The sequence below is a fragment of the Falco naumanni genome, chromosome 3, assembly GCF_017639655.2.
Source record: "Falco naumanni isolate bFalNau1 chromosome 3, bFalNau1.pat, whole genome shotgun sequence".
NCBI classification, from domain to species: domain Eukaryota; kingdom Metazoa; phylum Chordata; class Aves; order Falconiformes; family Falconidae; genus Falco; species Falco naumanni.
In genome coordinates this window covers 9,170,195-9,192,604 of record NC_054056.1, presented here as the reverse complement: position 1 = coordinate 9,192,604, position 22,410 = coordinate 9,170,195, and the positions used below count along the sequence as shown (strand labels likewise).

At 44.9% G+C, this 22,410-nt stretch overlaps 3 protein-coding genes across 3 annotated transcripts in view; 1 reads left to right on the top strand and 2 right to left on the bottom strand.

Annotated features, from left to right (window-relative positions):
• Nucleotides 1-10,350, bottom strand: part of PEX14 (peroxisomal biogenesis factor 14) — an 80,329-nt gene extending 69,979 nt beyond the window's left edge. The window contains exons 1-2 of the mRNA XM_040585457.1: nucleotides 9,775-10,350; nucleotides 2,691-2,738 (exon numbers count right to left, since the gene is read on the bottom strand). Of these exons, the coding sequence (XP_040441391.1) occupies nucleotides 2,691-2,738; nucleotides 9,775-9,810 (84 nt within the window). The 5' untranslated portion in view covers nucleotides 9,811-10,350. The remainder of the gene's footprint in view (nucleotides 1-2,690; nucleotides 2,739-9,774) is intronic.
• A 282-nt stretch (nucleotides 10,351-10,632) lies between these two features.
• Nucleotides 10,633-14,297, top strand: DFFA (DNA fragmentation factor subunit alpha). Its single transcript, XM_040585458.1, has 6 exons — nucleotides 10,633-10,767; nucleotides 11,025-11,186; nucleotides 11,302-11,432; nucleotides 11,894-12,083; nucleotides 12,476-12,630; nucleotides 13,346-14,297. Exons 1-6 carry the CDS (start codon nucleotides 10,671-10,673, stop codon nucleotides 13,547-13,549), a joined length of 939 nt encoding a protein of 312 aa, XP_040441392.1. The 5' UTR covers nucleotides 10,633-10,670; the 3' UTR covers nucleotides 13,550-14,297.
• A 4,059-nt stretch (nucleotides 14,298-18,356) lies between these two features.
• LOC121084212 (centromere protein S-like) lies at nucleotides 18,357-22,108 on the bottom strand. Its single transcript, XM_040585459.1, has 5 exons — nucleotides 21,944-22,108; nucleotides 21,567-21,690; nucleotides 21,182-21,215; nucleotides 19,907-19,973; nucleotides 18,357-18,918 (listed from the first exon to the last, which is right to left on the bottom strand). Exons 1-5 carry the CDS (start codon nucleotides 21,980-21,982, stop codon nucleotides 18,763-18,765), a joined length of 420 nt encoding a protein of 139 aa, XP_040441393.1. The 5' UTR covers nucleotides 21,983-22,108; the 3' UTR covers nucleotides 18,357-18,762.
• Nucleotides 22,109-22,410: the final 302 nt, after the last annotated feature.

Here is a 22,410-nt window from a genome sequence, read left to right as displayed (position 1 = left end):
CCCACTATGGAGCTAGATGGCAAATTTTAATGGGCCAAAACCGACAGGTAGGGAAATGAGTGTCCGCTCTCTGCTGCAAAAATTATAGCTTTTCCCATCCCCCTTCAACTCACTCTCCACAGTACTACAACTCAATGACCTCTTACTAATGAGTATTTTTCAGTTGGGACAGTTTATTGTAAGGACACTGGATAACTCAAGGGACGGACGTGGAGACCCTTATCTCCAGTTTGGTAGTTCAAAACATCAGAAGTGGGTTGTGGGCTGAAGAAAGAGCAATTAGGAGTATGACATGAGCTTGCACGGCTCTGTTCTGAAGGCCTCAGTAAGGCCATAAACCTTAGCAAGGTGTGCTCTAAAGACCCAAAATGCATTACACAATATGATGTCAGACTGCATCTGCTACATGATCTGGCATGATCATGCTGAAGCCTTCTGCAGACAACTAGAAACCATTGCTTCTGCTGGATTCCTGTTGAAAGCATCAGGCTGAAGGCATACAGAGTATACAGAAAGAGCAGAAAGTATTTAGCACCTTGCATGATACAGTGCCCATTAGAATCACAAATGCAATATAAAGACAGTTTGAGTCTATAATGACATCTGCTGATACAATGCAAGATGTTTTAATTCTATGGCTTGCTCATATCAGTGGTGTGTGTAACACCACTGATAAGTTCTAAACAGGTCTCCCAGTATTGTCAAGATTAAGTACTTTCAGTCACCAATTAAGTCAAAAAAGTTGAGGCGGCACAGAGAAGAATTTGGTCATGACAGTCTCTTCTCCCTCCTCTGGATTCTCTAAGTCTTCAACTATTTAACACCAGATTTGAAGTCACCAACGATATGCCTGAGCACATGGCTTTCCCACAGAGAGCCATTTGCTGGATTCATGGCACAGTTTGTTCTGGTGTTTCCGTAAACTTTTTTATGGCATGGCACCATGTGCCAACAAGTCTGCTTTATGGACCGAGATACTGCATATATTAGAAGGCAGTATGCATGATCCTAGCTACAGAGAAGCCATAGCAGTGTGGTGGAAGTTAGGTCATCTGGCTCACAGAACTAAACTGCTCATTTAATAAGACTTCTACAGACACTCAGCTGGAAGCAATAATGACTCCTCAACAAACGTGACAAAGACTGTGAGAGTTTAATATAAAAAAAACCCAAAAAGCAATTAATGAAAATAAAAGGAGAAAACCTCCACCTTTCAAAGATCTCTAATTAGCTCACGTGCTAGACACACCATTGTGAGAGTAAAGTTTATGTAAGTGTATAAATATTTTTATGTGGTAGGAATACACACCTATAAAGAAAGACACACAACCGCTATGTGCTTCCTCTAAGCAACTCTTCAGTCGCTTATACAGTAAGAAATTAATTAAGTCAAAGGTAATGTTAGAATCTGCCTTGAGAAAGAGAACAAACTGTTGACAGCATAATCTGCTGCCTGCTATGACATTCCAGGGCAGGGGGGGGGAACACACACCAACCTCCCAAAAACTAAACTACCTAATCCATTACAAAGCACACGGCATCAGTAACAACTTCAGGTAATCTCATGTACAGATGTCCATGCAATTAAGGGATGGCACAGCATTACTACACTAGAGAGTTTTTCACTTCAGAGCTTAACAGAATTCAGGCACAGCCCCTTCATTAGAAACATTTTACTGACCCTTCCCAGGTCACAGTCCTTACTCACATCTCTCTCCTTTAAAAATCATCTCTTGGGTTCTCCAGATAAGAGTTACAAGGTAAAAATACTTCAATGCGGTCAGTGCCACACCATTATGGAAAGTATTAGCACCTTGCATGATACAGTGCCCATTAGAATCACAAATGCAATATAAAGACAGTTTGAGTCTATAATGACTAAAATTGAGTCTTCTCGCTGCAAACACTTGTATTCACTATGACCACTGAATGAAAGCCAGAGAAGAAATTAAAGTAGATTTATATGTTTAGGACAATAAACATGGCCTAAGAATTTTGGAAAGGTTTTGACTGAGTTATTGATGGCTGAAGAGGGAGGAAAACAAGACAAAGAAGGTTGTAAAAAAAACCCACCCAAACCCATACTGCAGCTCCAGAGAGTGGTAGCTAACTTCCTGCTCTGTGTCACCATAAAAAAGAAAACAGAACAGGGTTCTCTTAGTTATCTTCAGATGCAAAAATTCCCAGAGCTCTTTCCAAAATGGTTCTAGAGTGAAAACATTGGATCACATGCACTGCCAGCTGCCAGACACTTCTAAGCTCACTCTGAGTGCATCTGAACAAAAAGACAACTTGGATGAGGTCTTTGAGCAGCAGAGGGGTTTTTTTATTAGACAATAGCACTAAGAATCTCAGTTTAAATTATGCTGCACAGGTCTTTCTTCAGACTACTAAATAAGCACTGATCAAGAGCATACATTGCACATACTTAGGATAGGCAGTCCATGCTCAAGGACAGCTCAGTGGCCTAGATGACCTATGTCCAACCCCAGAAATACAGGAGGTTACAGCTACAGGTCAGAATTCAGAGGTCAACAGCAGGGCAACATAAGGTAGTTTACACCTTTTTCACCAAGCATGAGCTCCTTAGAAAACCAAGACAATGGATGCAAAATGATGCCACAAAGAGAACAACTCATGTATGTTATATTATCAGCAAGAAATTATATGCTGCTTCTTGAAGAACTTACCAGTGGCTCCCGAGATGCTGCATTTTCAGTGGCAGGGCAGGAGCCAGCCTGTAAAATGAAAAGAAGAGTGAGGTTACATTGCCACCCGATGGACACAACTAGAAATACTTAGGATTTGGCAGACATACTTCTGCTATCGGCAGCAATTCTGTGATGGACTGAAGACAAAAAAGGTTAGAATCACAGAAAAAAAAATTAGTTCCAGCAGTTCCCATTTAAAACAACAGAATCCATAGAATCCTCAGAACTTGCTTTAGGTAGCCAGCAGTTAAGAGCCAGAGAGACTACTGTGAGAGATGTCATGAAAGAAATGTTCACCCCAACTCAAATTCTGAAATACCTGGCATAGTGAACCAACAGGGCATGAAACTGGGAGTCCCTCTGCTAAACTCTTGGTTGCAACCCTTGTCACATTGCATGGTATAAGACAGGACATTTTCATCATGCATGAAATGATAATAATTTACTGGTCTCAAAGGGACATGATGAGTCCTCGACATCTGCAAGGAATTGTGCAATACTAAAGGGAAGAAATGCTGCAGAAGCCCAAAGTACTGCTATTGATGTAGATGCAAAAGTACCTCACTCCGATTCCATGGTTCACTTTTTCCTCTCTAGAAGGACTAAACCTAATTTGACACCCAGTTTCTCCCACTTCCGTGATCCAGTAAAGCACCCTTTGTCTTCTGCACTATTCTTCTAAAGATTTCCAAACAACTATGACTTAATACCAGTAACCATCCTTGTTTCCTACACATAATGAAGAGACATAGTTGAAGGGCAGATGCTGAACACCTCACCTTGCACACTAGGAAAGGGTGGTACATGGGAGGAAAGCAACTGTTTGTTTCAAGCAGGACAGCAAGCCAAAGGTTGGACTGGACTTAAAAATTCAGGAGCTACCACTCTCCAGGCTCACCTGAAGTTTTGCTCATATTCACTCATCAAGAACAGGCATAACACTTTAGCATAGTCCCGTGTTTTACAGAATTACTCTCTGGGCTTCCTTCACCACCAAAAAACAGCAGTCTGATTTCTGTGTAACTAGCATGTATCAGCTCTCCCAAGGTAGAGACACCTAAGTGTTACCATACAATAAACTTATCTTGGTCAACCAGCTACTTTCAAATGGGAGTCACAAGATGTAAAGATGGTCTAAACCATATTGCCTTCACTGCATGGTTTTTTTATCTTAGCAGAGGTGACACATACTGGTTACCTCAACGGTAAAAAAAAAAATATGCAGTTTTATTAGTAATGAAGACAAGTTTTAAGGCTCAGCTAGAGAAAAAGGATCTTATTCACTGAGTATAGGGAAAGATAAAACTCCCAAGTGATAGATAGCATCAAGGTCCCTAAGTGACTTTTCATTCTCCAATTCTATTAAACACTTCTATGCAACATACCACACCCTCGAAGTACCTCAAGACATTTTTTTCCCCGCATCTACAAAATATGCAAGCAAAAAAATATAGCTACGAGTAAGTATTCACCACAAGAGGGTGCCAGAAACTCAAATATACTGCAACCGGACTGCCTCCAGGCAGCAGCAGCAGCACCGCCAGGCCCGGCCGATCTCACACCCAGGCAGTGACTCTCCAGAGAGGCCCCCAGCCTCTTCCCGTCCAGTCACCACCATTTTTGTAACTCCAATATTTATATACGCAAAAATTCCAGCCACTAAGAATTCACCTGACATAACCACTGCAAATATCAGCTTCAACACCATACTGGAAGCCACACTGCCCAGTTGGTCTGTAGTGGGGACAACACTATGTCATACCAAGAAAAGGGCACTTCTCTCTTCAGCCTTGTCACTGGCTTCCCATGTTTATACACATAGTTTATCTGCTTTCAAATCCTTTATAGCTGGATGAAGGAAAAATAAGAGCAATCTCAAGATCCACCCACTCCTCCAAAAATATGGAAAACATGTAAGAATCAACACAAGAATATGGCTTGCTTGATTTATTAATAAGTTAACTGAACTTGTTTAGGTTGTGGATAAACTTATTTGGTGCATATCTCTATTTCTTTAGTCAAATCCCAGGACTAACACAGGTATCTTACTACAGCTAGTACTCTAAAATACTGGGGCCCGATTCATAGCACGCTGAAGTCAAAGAAAAGATTCTCATCAGATTCAGTTAGCACAGGGTCAGAATGGCTTAGAAGAGGCAGACAAGAACAGCACAGATAAAACTCCTGTTGAGAACTTCAAAAAAGTACCTATAGCTGTTAACTACTATTTCCATGGAATTGTACCATCAAGCCACTTGTGTTAAGTATTGAGTTTTCTAAGAATATATGTATTTCGCTGTTCTGTAGCATGTTTCAAGGAATATTCACAGCATTTTAACTACTTAAGCTGACTTTGCAAAGAGAAAAACTACAGAAGCATGGTGCAAACAGTAAAAAGTCACAAAGGCACAAAGAAAGAAAGAAACCACCACAGAATTCACCTCAGAAAATTCCCAGAGCATCCTAAGTACTAGGGCTTGTATGTTCTTGCCCTAAGGAGCTGCACTAGTATGTACGGACTGTCACTCCACACAGACTCCACACAGAATTTGTCCAACCCGGGAAAATGACCGATGAAAGATTTGAAAAGCAGCCTAGGTCACTGCAAGAAAACATGTGTTATATTGTCAGGTAAGAGAGTCTTTGTCCTGAAGACAAATACGCAAAAATTCTGACATTTTTGTAGATGATATATGAGTTGGATAATTTATGGTGCTTCGACTGCATTGTCCAAAGATGCCAACATTTTACATGAGATCTGCATTTTCCTTCCAGCAAGATTTCCAAGTACAAAGCACACTGTAACAGCAAAAGAACTAGTCTTTATAGGGTACGGGACAGTAACCCTTTAGAACATGTTAGCTCCAAGACAAGTCAAGGAAGATTGATTGCATCCTTTCCTCACAACAGCTGTTCAACAGCCTGTATTTAAGGAAAACAATGGGCATCACAGTCCAGAGACCATTTATCTTCAACATAAAAATCATCCTTCAAGGCAGAGAATCCAGTGGCTTAACAGGCAAGAGCTCAGGCAAGTGAGGGGAGGAATTTCCCTATATATTGACTAACAATGCAACTAGGGAATTAAGTCTCTGGAGCAACAAATCAGGCATCTTTCAGCATCTTTGAAATTTGCTTTAACTCCTTACATGAAAAAACACAGCTAGGTGGCAGACTACAATCCAAAGTGGGCATAATGAAGCTTTAGAAAGAAAAGTAAGATTCAGACTTTAGTACTCTGCCTGTTTCCCCACTAAACCACATATAAGAACATCACCAAGTACAGATGATATTGGAACAAAAATGCATTCTGTTCACCTTATCATCTCTCCCTTCTCAGTCTCTTACATTAAACTTAGATGTAGTCTGTTTTTAGCATAGTAACCCTTCCAGTGTTATGAAACAAATAAAAGAATCCCACATACAGAACCCATTCTGCTTATCCCACCTCAATGGCGGTGCTGCCATTTTGGTACCAAGTCCAATTCAGCCATTGCCTTTAACAGTTTCAAGCCTTTTATGACTCACGCAGACCAGCTACATACCAACCTCCAGGCTACAGAATTCTCAGCTTCTGCACGTAATCGTACAGATAATTAGGTATCATTTTGTGTCCCAAACTAAGCAGCTTCAAAAAATTTAGACATATTTATTTAAACTAACAACACTACTGCCAATTAACGTTAAAGAATTTCAATCTCTCACACTACTGGGATTTACAGTTAAACGGAATGCTGGAGGGCTGGGTTGCTGCTGGCTGGCTGAGCCAAGAAGACTCACCAAATACACTGCCAAAGTATTCAGCATCAAAGAAATACCGAAAGCCAAGAAAAATCAAAAATCCGTTATTCTGTTCACAGGCTATTCCATCACCTTGCTCTTCCCTTTCTTTTACTATAAGGAACAGTAACAAAGAGTGAGATCTTTTCTTCCGTTTATTTTTTAATATAGACCTTGCTCATGGTACCAAGGAACATAACTTCTAAACAAAACCAAGTATTTCAAAATCTCTGGTAGAAATGTTCATTGCCCTTAGAATACAATTCTATCTATGTAAATGATTTCATTTGAGCTGCAGCACTCCCTCCTCCCCACAATCCTTAGGGCAATATATTAATTCAAAAGAATGAGAAAATTAAACAAAGAAAAAAAGATAATAAGCCAAAAGATATCTGATACTCCCTTCTCAGAATCTAAACTGACTAGATTTCTAATCGAAAACATGATAGGGCCCAAACATTAACATGTTAAGCAAGGCAGTGCTACCACTCACAGCCTTACGGTGAATGATTGGCAATAAAAAACATCATCAGTGGTAGACTGTAAATATTCTGTAAAATTCTCTAAACTTTTAGTGTGCAATGGGGACAACCTTTTACACGCATTGATACAGCACCAAAACTGCAATGGCTGCCTAAGAAAGGTGTCATTTACATTCTGCTAAACTAATAAAGATACTTTAATTGTTTTGTTTTATTCCAAAATTGTCCCCTTAAGAATTATCTACTGTGCTATATATTCTTCAATTACTACACCCCTTTGTTCCAGCCAAAGCTGCAAGTTGCTCTCAAATCCCATCCAAGCCAACAGAATTTGAGAGCAATGAACACTGCTCAGCTAGAGTTCTGGATGAGGAATGTGCAACTAGTGTAAGACACACACTAGAGGGTGAAGATGGGGGTATCTGTCAGCAGCAGCCACCGATAGCCAGAACGACCTGTCTCCACACAAGCACACAACGTGCAGAAGGAGGAAAGTTAATACAGAAGAAGGACTGCTCTGGATGCGTGAGTAGAGGGGGTAGATGTTTGTGTGGTCACCCTTTAGCTGAACTTGAGCACTAAAGGCAGACCCCCAGAGCTGCCCTTTAAACAAACTCTGCCACTAATGAAGTCATGACAGGCCAGGAGCCAAAAGGGGTGCAACCATTTTGCTGTTGCCGGAGAATCCAACATGTCTACATACAACATGACAGAATCCAGCAGAGAAACAGTTAATTGACCATTTTCACCCACAGTGGCTTCAGACCACCTCCCGCCTCATCAGAGCTGACACAAAATAGTCTCTCTGTGGTGAAAAATTAACTTTGTGGCCTGGGTATTCTGCCTTATCTCAGATTCCTCCTGATCTAGAAATTAACTCCAAGCATTAACTTGGATTATGTTAAAAATCACAAGCATTAACTCCACTACGTTCTTTACAGACAATACCTGGAAAACTCTCCACATTACACACAAGGTAAGAGTTACTGCTCCCATTTTTCACTATGGAGACAGTGACAGAGTGACTTTCCTCATGTCCCTAATTTTTAAACCCAGGGGATGCTCTGGCTACACACAAGACTTTTAACTTTCCAAACATCAAACCTTCTTTTGAGGTAAAGCTACACTAAATAAATGTTAAAAAAAAAGGGGGAGGGGGGGCAATGGGAGGATACTATATCTGAACTCAAGAGAACTTCAATGTTTCTCAGGCAACCACATTTGCCAATTAACCTGATTTCTTTCTCAGAAACCTCTAGTCAACTGCCTTGCAGACTGACTGCTCAAGCGGCTTATGGATCAGTTGCAGGTTGTTTCAGGTTTCCTCATTCTGAAAGCATGAGGAATGGACTGTAATGCCTGCACCTCAAACTATGGCTGATGAAAGCACATGGCTGAGGCACAACTGCCCAGCAAGCTGAGTGTGAGTTTGGTAACTTGGCCTTTCATAACCTAGGAGGAGATCTGTGCTGGTTAGTCAAGAGTATGAATTTTATGGAATTGATTTCTATTTCAGTTTTGTTCAACAACATTCCCTACAAACTCAGCCCCCTCAGTCCAGAATAAAAGGTTCAACAGGGAGATTCACAGTGATCTAGTCAAATGCGGGCAGATTTGAATGATAGCATACCAAAGCGTGTCAGTGGCAGACTTTGCTGTTTTCTAACCTCTTGCTGAAACAGCCAGGCCTTTCATCTCCTGCAGACTGCAGGATGGCCCTCTGTGCCCACCTAAAGGATTTTATAAAACTCCTGCTTGGGAGTCTGTCGAGATACAGGTAAGGTGAGAGAGCTGCCAGGAGATCCCTAAACTTGAGCTAGGTGGAGTTTGCAATTAAATACAAGTTACCCTGGATTGTGAGCAGGCCAGTGAAGGGAAACCTATGCTGCATACAACTACCTCATAGTTCCATTTTTCCCTTTGGCTCCCCCATTCATTTCAGCTCCCAGTTTAAAAACATTTTAAGCTTTTAGTATGTGTCTTGAGCACACACTCAAGCCAGCACTTACATTTCTCTTTTACGCTCCCCGTTCAGTTTTTGACAACGCTTTCACTACATCCACCATTGCTTTACCCTTTCACGCTGCTGCTTCGAGGACCTTCCCCCCTCGCAGTGGCGAGGCAGAAACATTTATAACTGGTACTCCACCTCACCTCGAAATCCGGCTGCCCCCTGCCCTCTGGCTGCACTGCCCCCCCCCACGCTCAAGAGCTTTACTGAGCTCCAGACTGACCCCCAGGATGGAAGCGCGCCTGCAGCCCGCGCCCGGCCTGCCAGCACCCCGGCAAGAGTGGCTGCGGAGGGGCGGCCCGCACCGGCCCCCGCCGCCGCGCGGGGCAGGCAGGACCCGCACCCCGGGAGGCGAGGCTGCGCCCGGGGCCGCTCAGGGGGGCGGCCTGCGTCCCCCTCGCCAGCCGGCCGTGAGGCGCCGCCGCCGGGCAGCGGCCCTTGACTCCCTCTCCCGCGCCCAGGGCCGCCCGCGGACGGGGGGAGCGCGGCGCGCAGCCCAGAGGCCGCCGCCGCCTCACAGGGCCGGTGCTGCCGCCCGGGCGTCCGGGCCCCCGCAGCCAGAGGCCCGGCGGCGGCGGCGACCGTTACGACAGGTGCGGGGGCGGCACGGGGAGCGGGGCGTGCGCGGGGAGGCGGGGAGGGCAGAATACAGGAGGGACAGGAGGGACAGGCGCGGTGCCCTCCCGTCGCCCCTCCGCCCGCTTCCCCGCGGCAGCAGCGGCCTCACCCCACCCCAGCCCGGTCCCACCGCCCGCGCCGCTTCTCTCGGCAGAGCGCCGGCCCCGTTTACCTGGCCGGGCTGCTCCGTTTGCTCCGAAGCGGCCATCTTCCCAGGCCCAGCTAATCCATCCCCGCCCAACCGATGGAACGCCCTCGCCGCCGTTCCCCCGCGTGGCCCCACCGGCTCGCACTGCAGGCAGAACGAGTCGAACGCCGGCGCACCGATGAGCCCCGCGGGGACCCACTCCCGCCGTGAATCCCCGGCCTCTGCGGCCCCCACCGCCGGGACAGGAGCCAGCGGGTGGGGCGACTCGGGGCAGGCGTGAGGACGGCACGCCTGAGACTGCGAGACCGTGTGGGCCGCAGCGTCCTGCCCAGCCTGGCCAGCCGGGCCATTGACAAAACCGGCGCCGCTCTGGGCGGCGCGGCAGAGCCTGCCGTGCGCGGCCTCGGCGCGTAACCATGGATACGGCACCGCGCATTGCTGTCGCGCTGCTGCGGCTGCCGGGGCCTGCCCAGGGGCACAAACAACGGCAGGCCCCGCTCTCAGCCGCCCTAGGGGCGCCCTTCGCTTGGCAGCGCGGGGGCTCCCGCCCCGGTAACTGATACACGCCGCGGCGGCGTTATCGCGTGCCCGGGCTTTTTCTGCTTATGCTACAACTGCGCCGCACCTATACGGGAGGGCCACGGGCAGCACAGCGGTCTGCGCGGGGCTGGGCGCTCTGCAGACGCCCAGGCGCGCTCCTCTGCCGTGCTTGGCACGCGATCCAGCCGCTGCCGAGGCTGACAGGATTTGCCGCGGACTCACGTTACAACGGCCCGGCAGCGGCCGGGGGGGCGGGGGGGGCGGGCCCGGCAGAGCGGTGACGAGCGGCGAGGCCCCCGGCCGCTCCCCCTCCCGGCGGCCCGTCTCGGCCCCGCCTCCCCGCGCGGCCCGTCCCGGCGAGCCCCGCGCTGCCCGCCGCCATGGCCGGGCCGCTGAAGCGCTGCCTGGTGCGGCGGCGAGATGGGTGGCAGCAGCACGGCGTGGCGGCCTCCTGCCTACGGGAGCTGCGCGACAAGGGTGAGGGGAGGCTGCCCGCGCTGTGCGGCGGGCCGGGGCCCGGGTGGCGGCTGCCGCGGGCGGAGGCGTGGGAACGGCACCGCACCGCGCCTTCAGCGGGCTGCGCGCCTGGACGGGGGGCGGTGCGGGCGCAGCGCGGCCCTGGCCCCTGCCCCCTGGTCCCGGCTGCTGCGGGTCGCGGGTCGCCTGTGGTGGGCGCGGCACCCGGGCGGCGCCTATCTCGCTGCGTTCTGTTACGTATTTTTTCTGTTCTGCAGCTAGTGGCGTTCTGGCTATTGACAAGGCCAGGGAGCCCATCACCCTGGTCCTGGCAGAGGACGGCACCATTGTGGATGACGAAGATTACTTTTTGTGTTTGCCGCCTAACACCAAGTTTGTGGCGCTGGCCAAGAATGAGAAATGGTCTGGGAAAAGCTTAGGTACTGTGTGGATGAGGGAGCAGGGAAGGGGAGGGCATCTGGAACACACTTGGTGACATTAGGCTGTCTCAGGTGGATGAGGAATGACCCACAAAACTGATGGCTCTTGTGTCAGATAGCGGAACAGCCTGGCTCTCGGAGCCTGCGGATGAAGTGGACAGTGGCACAGAGAAGTGGAAGCAGTTGGCCAGGCAACTGAAGGATGACCTGTCTAATATCATCTTGATGTCTGAAGAAGATCTCCAGGTACAGCAGGGAAACCTAAAATTCATACCGTTGGTAGTTTCCATAGCTGATGGATTTGAGCGTCTGGCAGCTTAACGCCTTGTATGTGGCAAGGCATGGCAACAGCTGCCTCTTGTCCCCCTGCAGCACACAGCTTCCCAGGCGCCAGGCTAGCTGCTTTCATTTTTTTCCTTTTCCCGTGCACCCTTAAGAAGTTGTACTTTGATTGCCAGGAGTTAAAGGATTTCTGTTAAAAATGCACATAATTTGACACCTTCCTGGATGCTTTTGGCTTCTGGCTGGTGGAGTGCCACTACAGCCTCTCATAACTAGGCTGGCTTGCTATGACAAGAAACCTTGTGAAACAAGCTGGGTTTCATGAAGGTGGAGGCTCTGTTGTTCAGGTGGCTCGCTGTTTGTTCTGTAATCGGTGTAACGGAATGGGTTAGTCTGTGTAACAGGAGCACTCCCATTTTTTTAAGGTGCTTATTGATGTACCACGTTCAGACTTGGCAGAAGAACTTGCCCAAAGTCACACCAAAATCCAAGTATTGCAGGACACCCTGCAGCAGGTGCTGGACAGGCGAGAAGAAGAACGCCAGTCAAGACAACTCCTGGAACTCTACCTAGAGGCCTTGAAAAACGAAGACCACATCTTAAGCAAAGTCGCAGGTAGGGAGCATTAGGATGCTAGAGAAGGAGCTTATCAGAGATCCCTGAAATAGTTGAGTGGAATAAGCAAGGCAGAGTGAAGGACTGGAGTGAGTCACTTGCTTAGCAGCTGTTAATGTGGATGTAATAGCTGGCATCGCATAAGAATTCTCTGACTGGGTGAGACCCAGAGTCCTCTCACTGCTGTGTCACATTTTTCACAAGGCCTGAAAGTAGAATACTGGGAGAAAAGCTTAAATCATATTGTCATCCTTAACATTATGGATTTCTTAAGTCAGAGAATGCACATAGATCAAATGTGTATTTTATTAATCTCAAAATGGTCAAGCAATCCAGGCCACTTTTCCTGTCCTGTGTTTGTCACGGGCTGTAGTGATTCTGCTACTTTTCAGAATCTGAGACTGTACCAAGAAAGGAGATGGATGTGGTTGACACAGGTACAAGCAGTACAGGCACTTCAGCCAAAACAGTGCTCAGTGACCAGATCCTTGCTGCCCTGAAAGAGAAGCCTGCACCAGAGCTCTGCTTGGACAGTCAAGATCTAGAGGTAGGTGAGAATGACATAACCATATTCTGGCAAATCTCTCCCTCTGGAGAGAGAGGTTACAGGGGAAGCTGTCCTTGCTTCTGGAGGTGCTAATGTCAATATATCTCAGTCTCAAAAGTGGGGAGCTTTAATCTGTTTCTTTTCCTCAGTAACACTGCCCCCTGCTTGGAGCTCTGAGTAGTCCCAAGTACTCTAGTCCAGCCTCAGAAAAGCCACAAATATAATTTTGATCTCTGCCAAATCACTGTCAGCCAGTGCTTCACACAGCCAACTTAGCAGCAAGGGGATTTTTTGTATGCAGATGCATCTAGCTGTATTTCCTATATACATCCCAAGTCAAAATTAAAACTCATTATTTTGGAAAAACAGTGTAAATAAGCCCATAGCTTGGAAAGGAAATTCTGTGTAAACCTTAACCATTAGAAAGTGTATTTTCTAAGGCTATGAACTTGCTACTCTTGCTTTTCCCTGCTGTAGAAAGTACGTAACTGCTTTCTATTCCTTTGAATGTCTGAGTATAGCTTCAAGCTCTAGGTGTTGGTAGAATATTGAAAATCCACTAGCCCACAGGATAGATGAAAGCTGGGAACATCTTCAATACCAAACGGCCCGTACTAAACAGGTGTCTCATTATGGGTGTTCTTAATGTGGGCAGAGGGGTCAGTGGTGGAGGAGCATCAGTAGCAGAGACTGTTAGAAATCTGTCTTGCTACAGCTGGTCTTGAAAGAAGACGCACAAGCCCTGGCCTCGGCTCTGAGATGGGACAAGCAGAAAGCTGAAGCGCTGCAGCAAGCCTGTGATCAGGAGCTCTCCAGGCGTCTACAGCAAGTGCAGACTTTGCATTCCCTGAGGAGCATGTCAAAGGGCAAGAAAACGCTACCCTGGGGAGACTGGCTTAGTTCAAAACGCAAAAAATAAGACTGTAGTGCTGCTTGCAATTTGATTTGAATGCAAAAGAAAAAACAATACAAGCAAAGGTATATGCTGGGAGCCGTAGTTTGCTGGTCATACTGTGGTCTGGTTATAGAGAACTAAAATCTGGACATTGTCCTGAGGCTTAAAATCCTGTGATGATTCAAAATCATGTGTAACAAAAAGGATTTTGACTTTTTGCGGAATACTAGAACAATGGTATTGCTAAACACAGCATGTAGGGATTCAGCTTTGAATGCCTGGTTGGGAGCCAGAAGCTTCCATCTGATAATGATGGATCTACCTTCTGAAGCCCCAGGCAGTTTGCTTACTTTGTCCTCCCATTTTGCATGTGAAGGATGGAAGACCTCTGGAGGAGCTTTGAGGCACAGTTCATGAACAGGGCAGAGGGGTTAGCCAGTTGCTGTCTGGCTTTAAGCTCCAGCCTGGGGTCTAGGAACTTGAATTCTTATGCCGATTTAATCAGTTAAAGTAAATTCAAAGTCCATCAACTTCTGTGCTTTTTCTGTAAGGAACTCTAGCCTCTTGGGTGCCGTGTAAGCACTAACTTGTAAAATACAGCAAAAGTGGAAATACTTGCTTTCTAAGGCTGTGTGGAGAAGACTTGTATTTGGCCTGTCTGTATTACTCTCCTAATCGTTAGTGTATTATCATGATGCTTTTGTATTAACTGGCTTATTTTTAAATGTGTTGAAGTCTTCTTTTCTAATACCATTAAAACCTTTTTACCTTACTGTTGGGACTAGGCTTGATATTTCCACCACCTGCTATGATTAAAGAATGTGCTGGTAAGTACCGTATTACCTTAAAGATAGAGGAAGAAGAAATTAAATACAGAAGTACTCTATATTTAACCTGTTCAAAGTATTTAGGTAGAATGCATATTTGTACTGGTTGCACTGCACCAGAACTCTCACCTGGCACAATCTCTTCTTCCCTTGTGAGAACAGAAGATGTGTATGAAAAAAATCTGAAAAGTGAGCTGAAACTCCTGAGACAGTTTTAGTAGGTGCCAGTGTTTTCTAATATCATGCAAAACCCTCTGATTTAACATGACCTTAAATGGCACGGGATGCCAACTGATCGATATTCCTACAGCAGGCATTCAGATGAACGCACTGCATGGAGACATTCTGGTTGAATTACGGCACACAAAGTTAGACTGCCAGTGTAACTAATAAATATTAAAAACAGTTTAGTGCCTTTGAGCAGGTAAGCAAAAATACTGAGCGTAACTGCAAATGAACCTACCCATATGGGAATTGACTGGCTTTAGGGGGGAAGCTTGCAGTCAACTTTTTGGTCCATCGGTTTTGCTAGGGCAAGTAATTGCTTCTTAGAACATACACTTCTGCCTTGCAACATTATAGGCCGTGGCAGGTAAAACAGTTTCCTGCTGCTTTAAATAGCTACTTATTACAAGCTTTTTATGTTCAGGTCTTTCTGAAATAGCATACATGTCTGTGCATTAACAGAATTTTTGAAGGACACTCTATTGCACTCAAAGCTAATTATGCTGGCTACCAATTGAGATAGCATGCATTGAGCAGACCAGCTGTCAGCAAGCTTTTTATGTGAGCTTATGTCTCAGCTTGCGGTTACTGTTCCCTCCATTGTAAGCCAGTTTTTCAGTCTTGCTCAAAGCTGCAATGCTTTTGCTTTTTTCAAGCTCAGCTTGGCAATGGAAATCCTACTCCTCAAGCTGTACAAAGAGGAAAGAAGGGTTTTACCTGTGGCTTTTCCACATCTACTTAATATAGCAGATAGCATAATTACTTCTATCCTGTGTTATTAAGAATATTTAACTCACCTAATTCCAGGCAAACTCTGACATGGAGTTACAGGGACCGTGCTGATCGTTGTTGTTAGGAAGGCAGTGGTGGTCCTTCCAGTCTAGCCTTAAGGAAAAAAACAAATGCAGGGTTTTCATTGCTGCTTTTTCCTCTTTTATCAAGGTTAGAGCCCTTTAGTTGTCTGTAAATTATTAAATGTTGCCGTTCTTATGTTACAGAATTCAATTTGTCAACTGGACCTAGCCCAGTATGATTTAAAACTGTTAGTTTTGTCTTAAGTGTTCTGTTCTAATAGAACAAAAAATTTTAACAAATCAGGTTTTCACAATCTGATAGGAGCTGCAGTTTTACTCTATCCTAAAGCTGAGCTGTCAGTTTATTAGTAATATTGACTATTATTTGCAAAAAGAGCAGGTATGTAATACTTAACTCTCTTTAAAGCTCAGAAGTTTCCATGAAGAATACGCAGCAGTTAACTACTGGCTAAGAGACTTCAATGCTGCATATCACCTTGTAATTTCTATCAAAAATCCTTTTTGTTTTATGTTTTGGGTTATTTTATTTATAGACTATGTATTGCTTCTTGGATCTCTCTTAATAGCACAATAAAAAATGAAAACTGCTAAAACATCTCCATTTAATGAGATTTTTAAATTTTACAGTTACCTGTAAAAATTGATCTTTTTTTTACCGTAGACTTTACTATAGATCTTTAGATCATTATATTGGGAAAGTTGGTTCATAACTAGAATTCCCTGTTGGTGATAACAAGGAGATGCTGCCAGACAGAGTATTTCCACAGCAAATAATGAGAAAGCTTTTCAGTAAACTGTCTTTAGCCTTTAGCCAGCACCTTCTGTATTGTATACCATTAGTGTATGTGTATTTGGAGACGAAGTTACAGGAGATTTAATATGAGGACAAGTGAGAACATCAGAGCTAACAAACTTGAAGATATGATCTCTCTTCCTGTGATGCTGGGCGTAATGACCTCAAAAAAACCCCCATCAACAAACAGCTGTGTAACAAACATCCACTAGGCCTTCCTCTTGAAAGATAGTTACTATGTTTTCAAAATGCTTGATGCTTTTAAAGGCCAAGGAGTCCTGTGAAACAAATACCAATTTTCTACTCAAGAAAGGAATAGGATGAACAATAGAAGCAACTACAATAGAACTATGCATGTCTTAGTAACCAGATCCCTACAGAAGCTGCTTCTTCAGAGAAAGAAGTGGGTAAGAGCAAAAGATACTCGATCATATTTTGCTTATATTACCTACGCAAGTCAGGAGAAACCATCCACCTAAAACATGATCTGTAATCTAATTTAACCTTAAACTAGATGTACATTTTGTAGACGTGAAGTATCTTTGATTCACTTGAGCTTATTTAAGCTGCACAGACACTTTTAACTATGCAAAAATTAGCATTTCCTTGATTTTATTCCTGTAGTACTTAAGAAGCTGTAACTTTTGAACAGGATGACTGACCTGCCTATGATTCATAAAGATAGATTTTGTATAGGTGTTCAAGAGGGAAGGACACACTATGAAAGGTCTGAAACACAGCCAGAAGATGTGTGAAAACCTGGGGTGGCTGCCATGATGTTTTTCAGGGTAAAACTTTTAGAACATCAAAGCCTTGAGTTAAAGTCTTCATCATTAATACATTCAAGTAGACAAACCTACCTTGTAACAGATTCCTTCTTCAGCAACAGATTTGCCATGAATTAGTATCCTCAGTTAATGATCTTCAACACTGCATTAATGATTCTTCCCTTAAAGTACCAAGAAAAACCTTTTGTATCTGCTGTGGGATGGGGTTGATGACCAGGGCATATTAATGTAAATAAAGGCTCTTTATTTACATTAATACATAAACTTCAAGAAAGCAAGTAATGTATAGCAGCATTAAAACAATTAAAAAAATAAAAATTAACAAACAAACAAATCAACCAAAACCACAACCCAACCCAACTAAACCAACCAAACAAAAAAAAATAAACCCAAAACCTATATGAAAACTGAATAATGTAAGCACTGGTATGCCAAGAGGATTTACTTCCTGTTGATTATAAAATTACTGGTTTATTACCTACCTAGCCTATATCAGTCAGTAGAATTCTAAAAGATATCTCATCCCTGGAAGTGGAACAGGTTGGGACAGGGGAAAGGGAGGGTATTTAAGTGTCATTGTGTAAGATTTTCTGTATAGAGCCAGACACAGAGATTCGTGCCATTCCTATTTTCTTCTATGCAGTAGCACTTGATCGATATTGGATAGTTACAGCCTACAAAAGGCATAGGTTTTCCCCCCTATCCACTACTGCTTAACAGCTCAAATACAGAGCAAGAATAAAAGAGACCACATGTAAGCAGTCCAGAGCATTATTCTTTTTCTGTTGTGTCATGTACAGCTGAGTGACTCGACTCTAGAAAGTGCACTCTTTCAAGAGAAGGGCTTTAAACAAGGAGCAAGGCTACACCGGTAAGTTCTCAAGGGTGATAAAAAATGCTGTCATCTGGTACCTTCTTTATCTTGGGGTAGTATTTACGGTACAAGTCTTACTAAAATTAGAACCTGATGATTTTAAACTTGGTTTTGGGGAATTGCCCCAAGCTGTATCCTTCAAGGAGGAACAAGTGGCTTCAAGGAAGAGCTTGTCTCATGAGTCAAGGGCTGAGCAAGAAAAACAGTGCTTGAGTCTTTCCTCTCTTGCTGCCTATTTTAGACTATCCTTGGCAAGCATATTCTTGCTTGATAAAGTTTGCCCATGCAGTAGCTTCAACAGTCTTCTCATTTCACTTGGCTGTATCTGTCTAAATAGCTCGGGACTTGAAATCTGCTTCATTTGAATTAACAGCATTTGGTAAGCCTCTTTCAGTGCAGCAGAGGGCAACGGTGATGCATTTCTGACCACCACCCCAGAGCCATGTTACTATAGTAAAATCAGAAATGTAATGCAACTTAGTGAAAGCGAAGATTGTACACCAGCAGTGTCACAGGTGAAAAATGGCACAAAACTTTTAATTGTCAAGACAGTGAGAAATATGGCTATTAAAACAAAAATGGAAGGAAGAAGGAAGTCAGACTAGGAAGGTGTTGCACATACTGAGGTAACATGGTCAGTGAAAGTGTTCTGCTTTAAACTCTTTATTTGAAGAATTTTCTTTTTAATAACAGCAAGATACCTTTTTGTGAGCGATTAAGGCATTTTGGCTGTAAGCTTTACTTAATTCTGGCAGGCTTTTCATTTTTGGAACAAAAAAAATTTAACTAATGTTCACCTAAAACCCTAAAGATTCATTACTGTTGCTAACCTGCAAGAGGAATCTCTAATAGACTAACTTCAGTTCCTCTATGAAAGTAAGAGAAAATGACCAGAAACTTTACTTGAAAGGTAAATCATGCCATGTTGGAATCTTCACTTTCATTCACAGCTGCTTCTTGTTCCCCAGGAATTTTCCCTCCCTTAGCTGCACTGGACTTCTTTTTCTTCTTCTCCTTTTGCTCCATGTTACTTGATGCAAGCTCTTCACTCTTCTGGGTGATATACTTTAGCTGAGAACAATAAACTAATCGGTCATCTACTGAGGAACTTCATGTGAAATTAGAGAGAAACATTTAAGAGACATTAACAGGGCAAATTCTTACTACAAAAAAGATGACAGACACTCCAAAAAGGCTTGACAAACATCAATTAGTTTTAATTCTTGCACAAAGCTCTCACTCTGAGCTGAATATCCTCAAATACTGAAATGCCCTGGCGAGACTTGGATTTATAAATTATGTTACATCCATCTCTACTGCTGAGACAGCAATGTTAGCAGGTACTCAGAGCTGTATTTTGCAGAGATACTATGTAAGTACAGAAATATTGCAAGACTACTCTGCACCCACTTGACGTAAGAGCACACGATAGTTAGGAACATAAAATTCAGCTCCAGCATTTACTGTGCCTTCTCAGACAAGTTCACACTGCGTATTTCAAATCTCACGGAAGGAAAAAATCTCACATAAAATTAAAATTATTATTATTCATGGAAGCATTTACAGGTATGTTGTAACAGACCAGTGAATTTAAGTCTGAACATCATACAGATCAGCACGTGAGAGAATACAGTAACGTGAATTATCCCTGTATTAATGTTGGGAGACTTAGCACCTCAAGGTGGACTCAAGGTATTCCTGACCTTAGGCTAAAACAAAGGAACACAACATCAAGAAAAAACGGAATCATTTACTTCCAAGACTGGCAATGCTGTAATGTGTCTGTTTATTGCTCTTTTGTACTTGGAACCCCAGCAACCCTGCTGCAACCAGAACACCGCTGCTTGCAATCAGACCTGCATTCCCACACTGAAGCAGTGTCATGAAGCAAAATAAGACGAAAATTTAAAAATCACTGGGTTGTACCCATCCATCATCAATAAGCTAGTGAAATTACTGAAGCAACAGTTTCTTCATCTATAACCTTCACTCAAATGCTCTTAGGAATTAACCAATTGATTTAAGAATGTTGCAAGACAGAATATACAGTGAATCTTACCAAAGAATTGCTCCTTCTAGCCAAAAGCTTCACATCTTCTGTAGTGACTGTGCTTCGTTTAGCATGCCTGCATAAAATTAAAAAAATACCGCTTAATGTGTTTGCCAACATTAGTTGTAAAAGGCTATGCAGCATCTAATTAAGAACACTAACTAAATGGGTTTAATAGGGACCCAGTAAACCAAACATGCCTAACTTTTCCAACTGTAATGCACAAAAACCTTTTTTACAAATTTGTGCATGTATATCTAAATTTCCACACTTCTTTGTGAAAACCCTAGAATTTCAACAACCAGAACTTTAAGCACCACTGTTCCATTCCCTCTTAATTGCCAGTAGGTCACTGTGTTAAGCTCTGACTCCTTAAAACATTCCTTTACCTCCTTGGAGCAACCACATGAAACACAGGCATGCTAGTAAGCATCTGTCACTCCCAAACCATCCAGTACTGCTAGGTATCAACACATTTAACAACTATATTGTGGTGGCTTGACCTTGGCTAGACGCCAGGTGGCCACCAAGCCGCTCTATCACTCCTTTCCTTAGAACAGGCTGGGGAAGAAAATAGGATTGAAAAAACCCTCATGCGTCAAGATAAAGGCAGTTTAACAAAGCAATGGCAAAAGGCTCACACACAGAAGCAAAGGAAAACAAAATACGTTATTCTATACTTCCTGTCAGCAGGCCGTGTTCGGCCACTTCCCAGACACCAGGACTTCAGTATGTGTAGAAGTTGTTCCGGAAGACAAACATTATACATAACGAATGCCCCCCTATTCCTCCTCCTTTCTCTTTGCTTTTCTATCTGAGCAGACGTCATACGGTATGGAATATCCCATTGGTCACTTTGGGTCAGCTGTCCTGGCTATGTCCCCTCCCAAGATCTTGCCCACCCCCAGCCTACAGGTGAAGGGGGGAAGGGTTGGAGAGAGCCTGGATGCTGCAATCACTGCTCAGCAGTAGCCAAAACGCTGCTGCGTTATCACCACCTTTCTAGCTACCAACACAAGCACAGCCCTGTGAGGGCTGCTATGGGGCTCTGCCAGACCCCATACAGTCATTAATCTAAACGATCACTTGTACCACATAAATGAACTTCCAAGATCGGGAAGAACCTGCAGGGGAGTATGTTTCCTAACTTCACAGCCACTACTTAATCAGCCAACAGAATCCTTTAAAACTTGAATTACAAGACATATTTTAAAGATTATCTAGTTATTGCAGCTGAACACACACACACAAGCCTTTGTAAGAACTGAGCGTTCCAATACCTACCTTGCAAACATTTCGAGGTCTTTTGCGAAGTTGTCTGGAGAAGACACAAAGACATCACGTACTTTAAAATGCTGAGTAGGAAGAGATATATAATGCAGTTCTAGCTGTCACAAATGTGTGACCGTAAACTATCCAAGTTCATTAGGAGAAGGGACCACAACTTGTTATTATGTGCCACTTGCACAGGCAGGTGGCCCACACAGTATTTCCACACACATTTAAATACTTTTCCGAGGCCTGAAAAAGCAAATCACTATTTCTTGTACTTTTAAAAGGTGTAACAGAAGAAACAAGCACCAGTGATACCTAGTTCTAGTGGTATCTTTTTAAAGCATTCCTGTGGCAACTACTCTTGAACAAATAGATAGAATGCAAACTTCTGTACCGCACTGCCTGAAGGTGATCTCTGAAATAGCTGCAATGGTTTGTTTGGTGAATTGCACATCTTTGTCTTCCGCCACATCCTGACACAAGCAGCCAACCGTGTAGTGAACCGCAGCCTTCAGCCTCTGAAAGGAGCCAAGGCAGCGAGAGTTCAGGTCTCTGCAGACTGATATGTTAGCTCTTGCATAACTCGTCAAAAAAGACCCAACATAAGCAGCCGTTTACGGACCCAAACACGCCCCGCAACACCACGTTTATAACTCAGGGCCACATTCCCCCTCACACCCCCCCGCCATGGCTCCATCTTGTCCCGGGCGAGCCCCATCCTGCTGGCGCTGAGGACACGGGGAGGAGGCGGAGGCGCCAACGCCGTCGTACCTGAGTGAGCAGGAGCCGCTCCTCCTCCGTCGCCTCCATGGGGCGTGCTCCCCTCAGGGCCGCGGGCTCCCCTCAGGGCCGCGATCCCCCCTCAGCGCCGCGGGCTCCCGTCAGGCGCGCGATCCCAGCCGCCAGCCCAGTTTCCCGCCCAGCGCGGCGGGGCGGGGCTGCACCGCCGCCATGTCGGGAGCCGCCCCGCGCAGGGCCGGTTCCCGCCCCGAGGGAGAGCCGAGCCCGCCCAGCGGGCAGAGGAGGCGGCCGCCGCCGCCCCGCCTCGTTGCCGAACAGCGGCGCTTTGCAAAGGATTTTCTCCGGCGAGGAAAGGCAGGTGCCCAGGCAGGGACGGACCGGCAGCGGGCGGGCTGCGGGCGCCGCGCGCTAACCGGCGTGGCGCGGCTGTCGGCAGCGATTCACAGCACCCGGCCTGTTCAGACGCCCTGCGAGGTACCTGCACCACCGGATCGTCC

What these genes read in the sequence shown, in the direction of transcription:
- DFFA (XM_040585458.1), top strand. Translation starts at nt 10,671, where the DNA reads ATGGCCGGGCCGCTGAAGCGCTGCCTGGTGCGGCGGCGAGATGGGTGG. An exon ending in CATCTTAAGCAAAGTCGCAG is followed by an intron (nt 12,084 to 12,475) that starts GTAGGGAGCATT and finishes GCTACTTTTCAG; the next exon opens with AATCTGAGACTGTACCAAGA. An exon ending in TGGACAGTCAAGATCTAGAG is followed by an intron (nt 12,631 to 13,345) that starts GTAGGTGAGAAT and finishes GTCTTGCTACAG; the next exon opens with CTGGTCTTGAAAGAAGACGC.
- LOC121084212 (XM_040585459.1), bottom strand. Translation starts at nt 21,982, where the DNA reads ATGGAGGCGACGGAGGAGGAGCGGCTCCTGCTCACTCAG. An exon ending in AGCGGCTCCTGCTCACTCAG is followed by an intron (nt 21,691 to 21,943) that starts GTACGACGGCGT and finishes GGCTCCTTTCAG; the next exon opens with AGGCTGAAGGCTGCGGTTCA. An exon ending in CTAGAAGGAGCAATTCTTTG is followed by an intron (nt 18,919 to 19,906) that starts GTAAGATTCACT and finishes TATTGTTCTCAG; the next exon opens with CTAAAGTATATCACCCAGAA.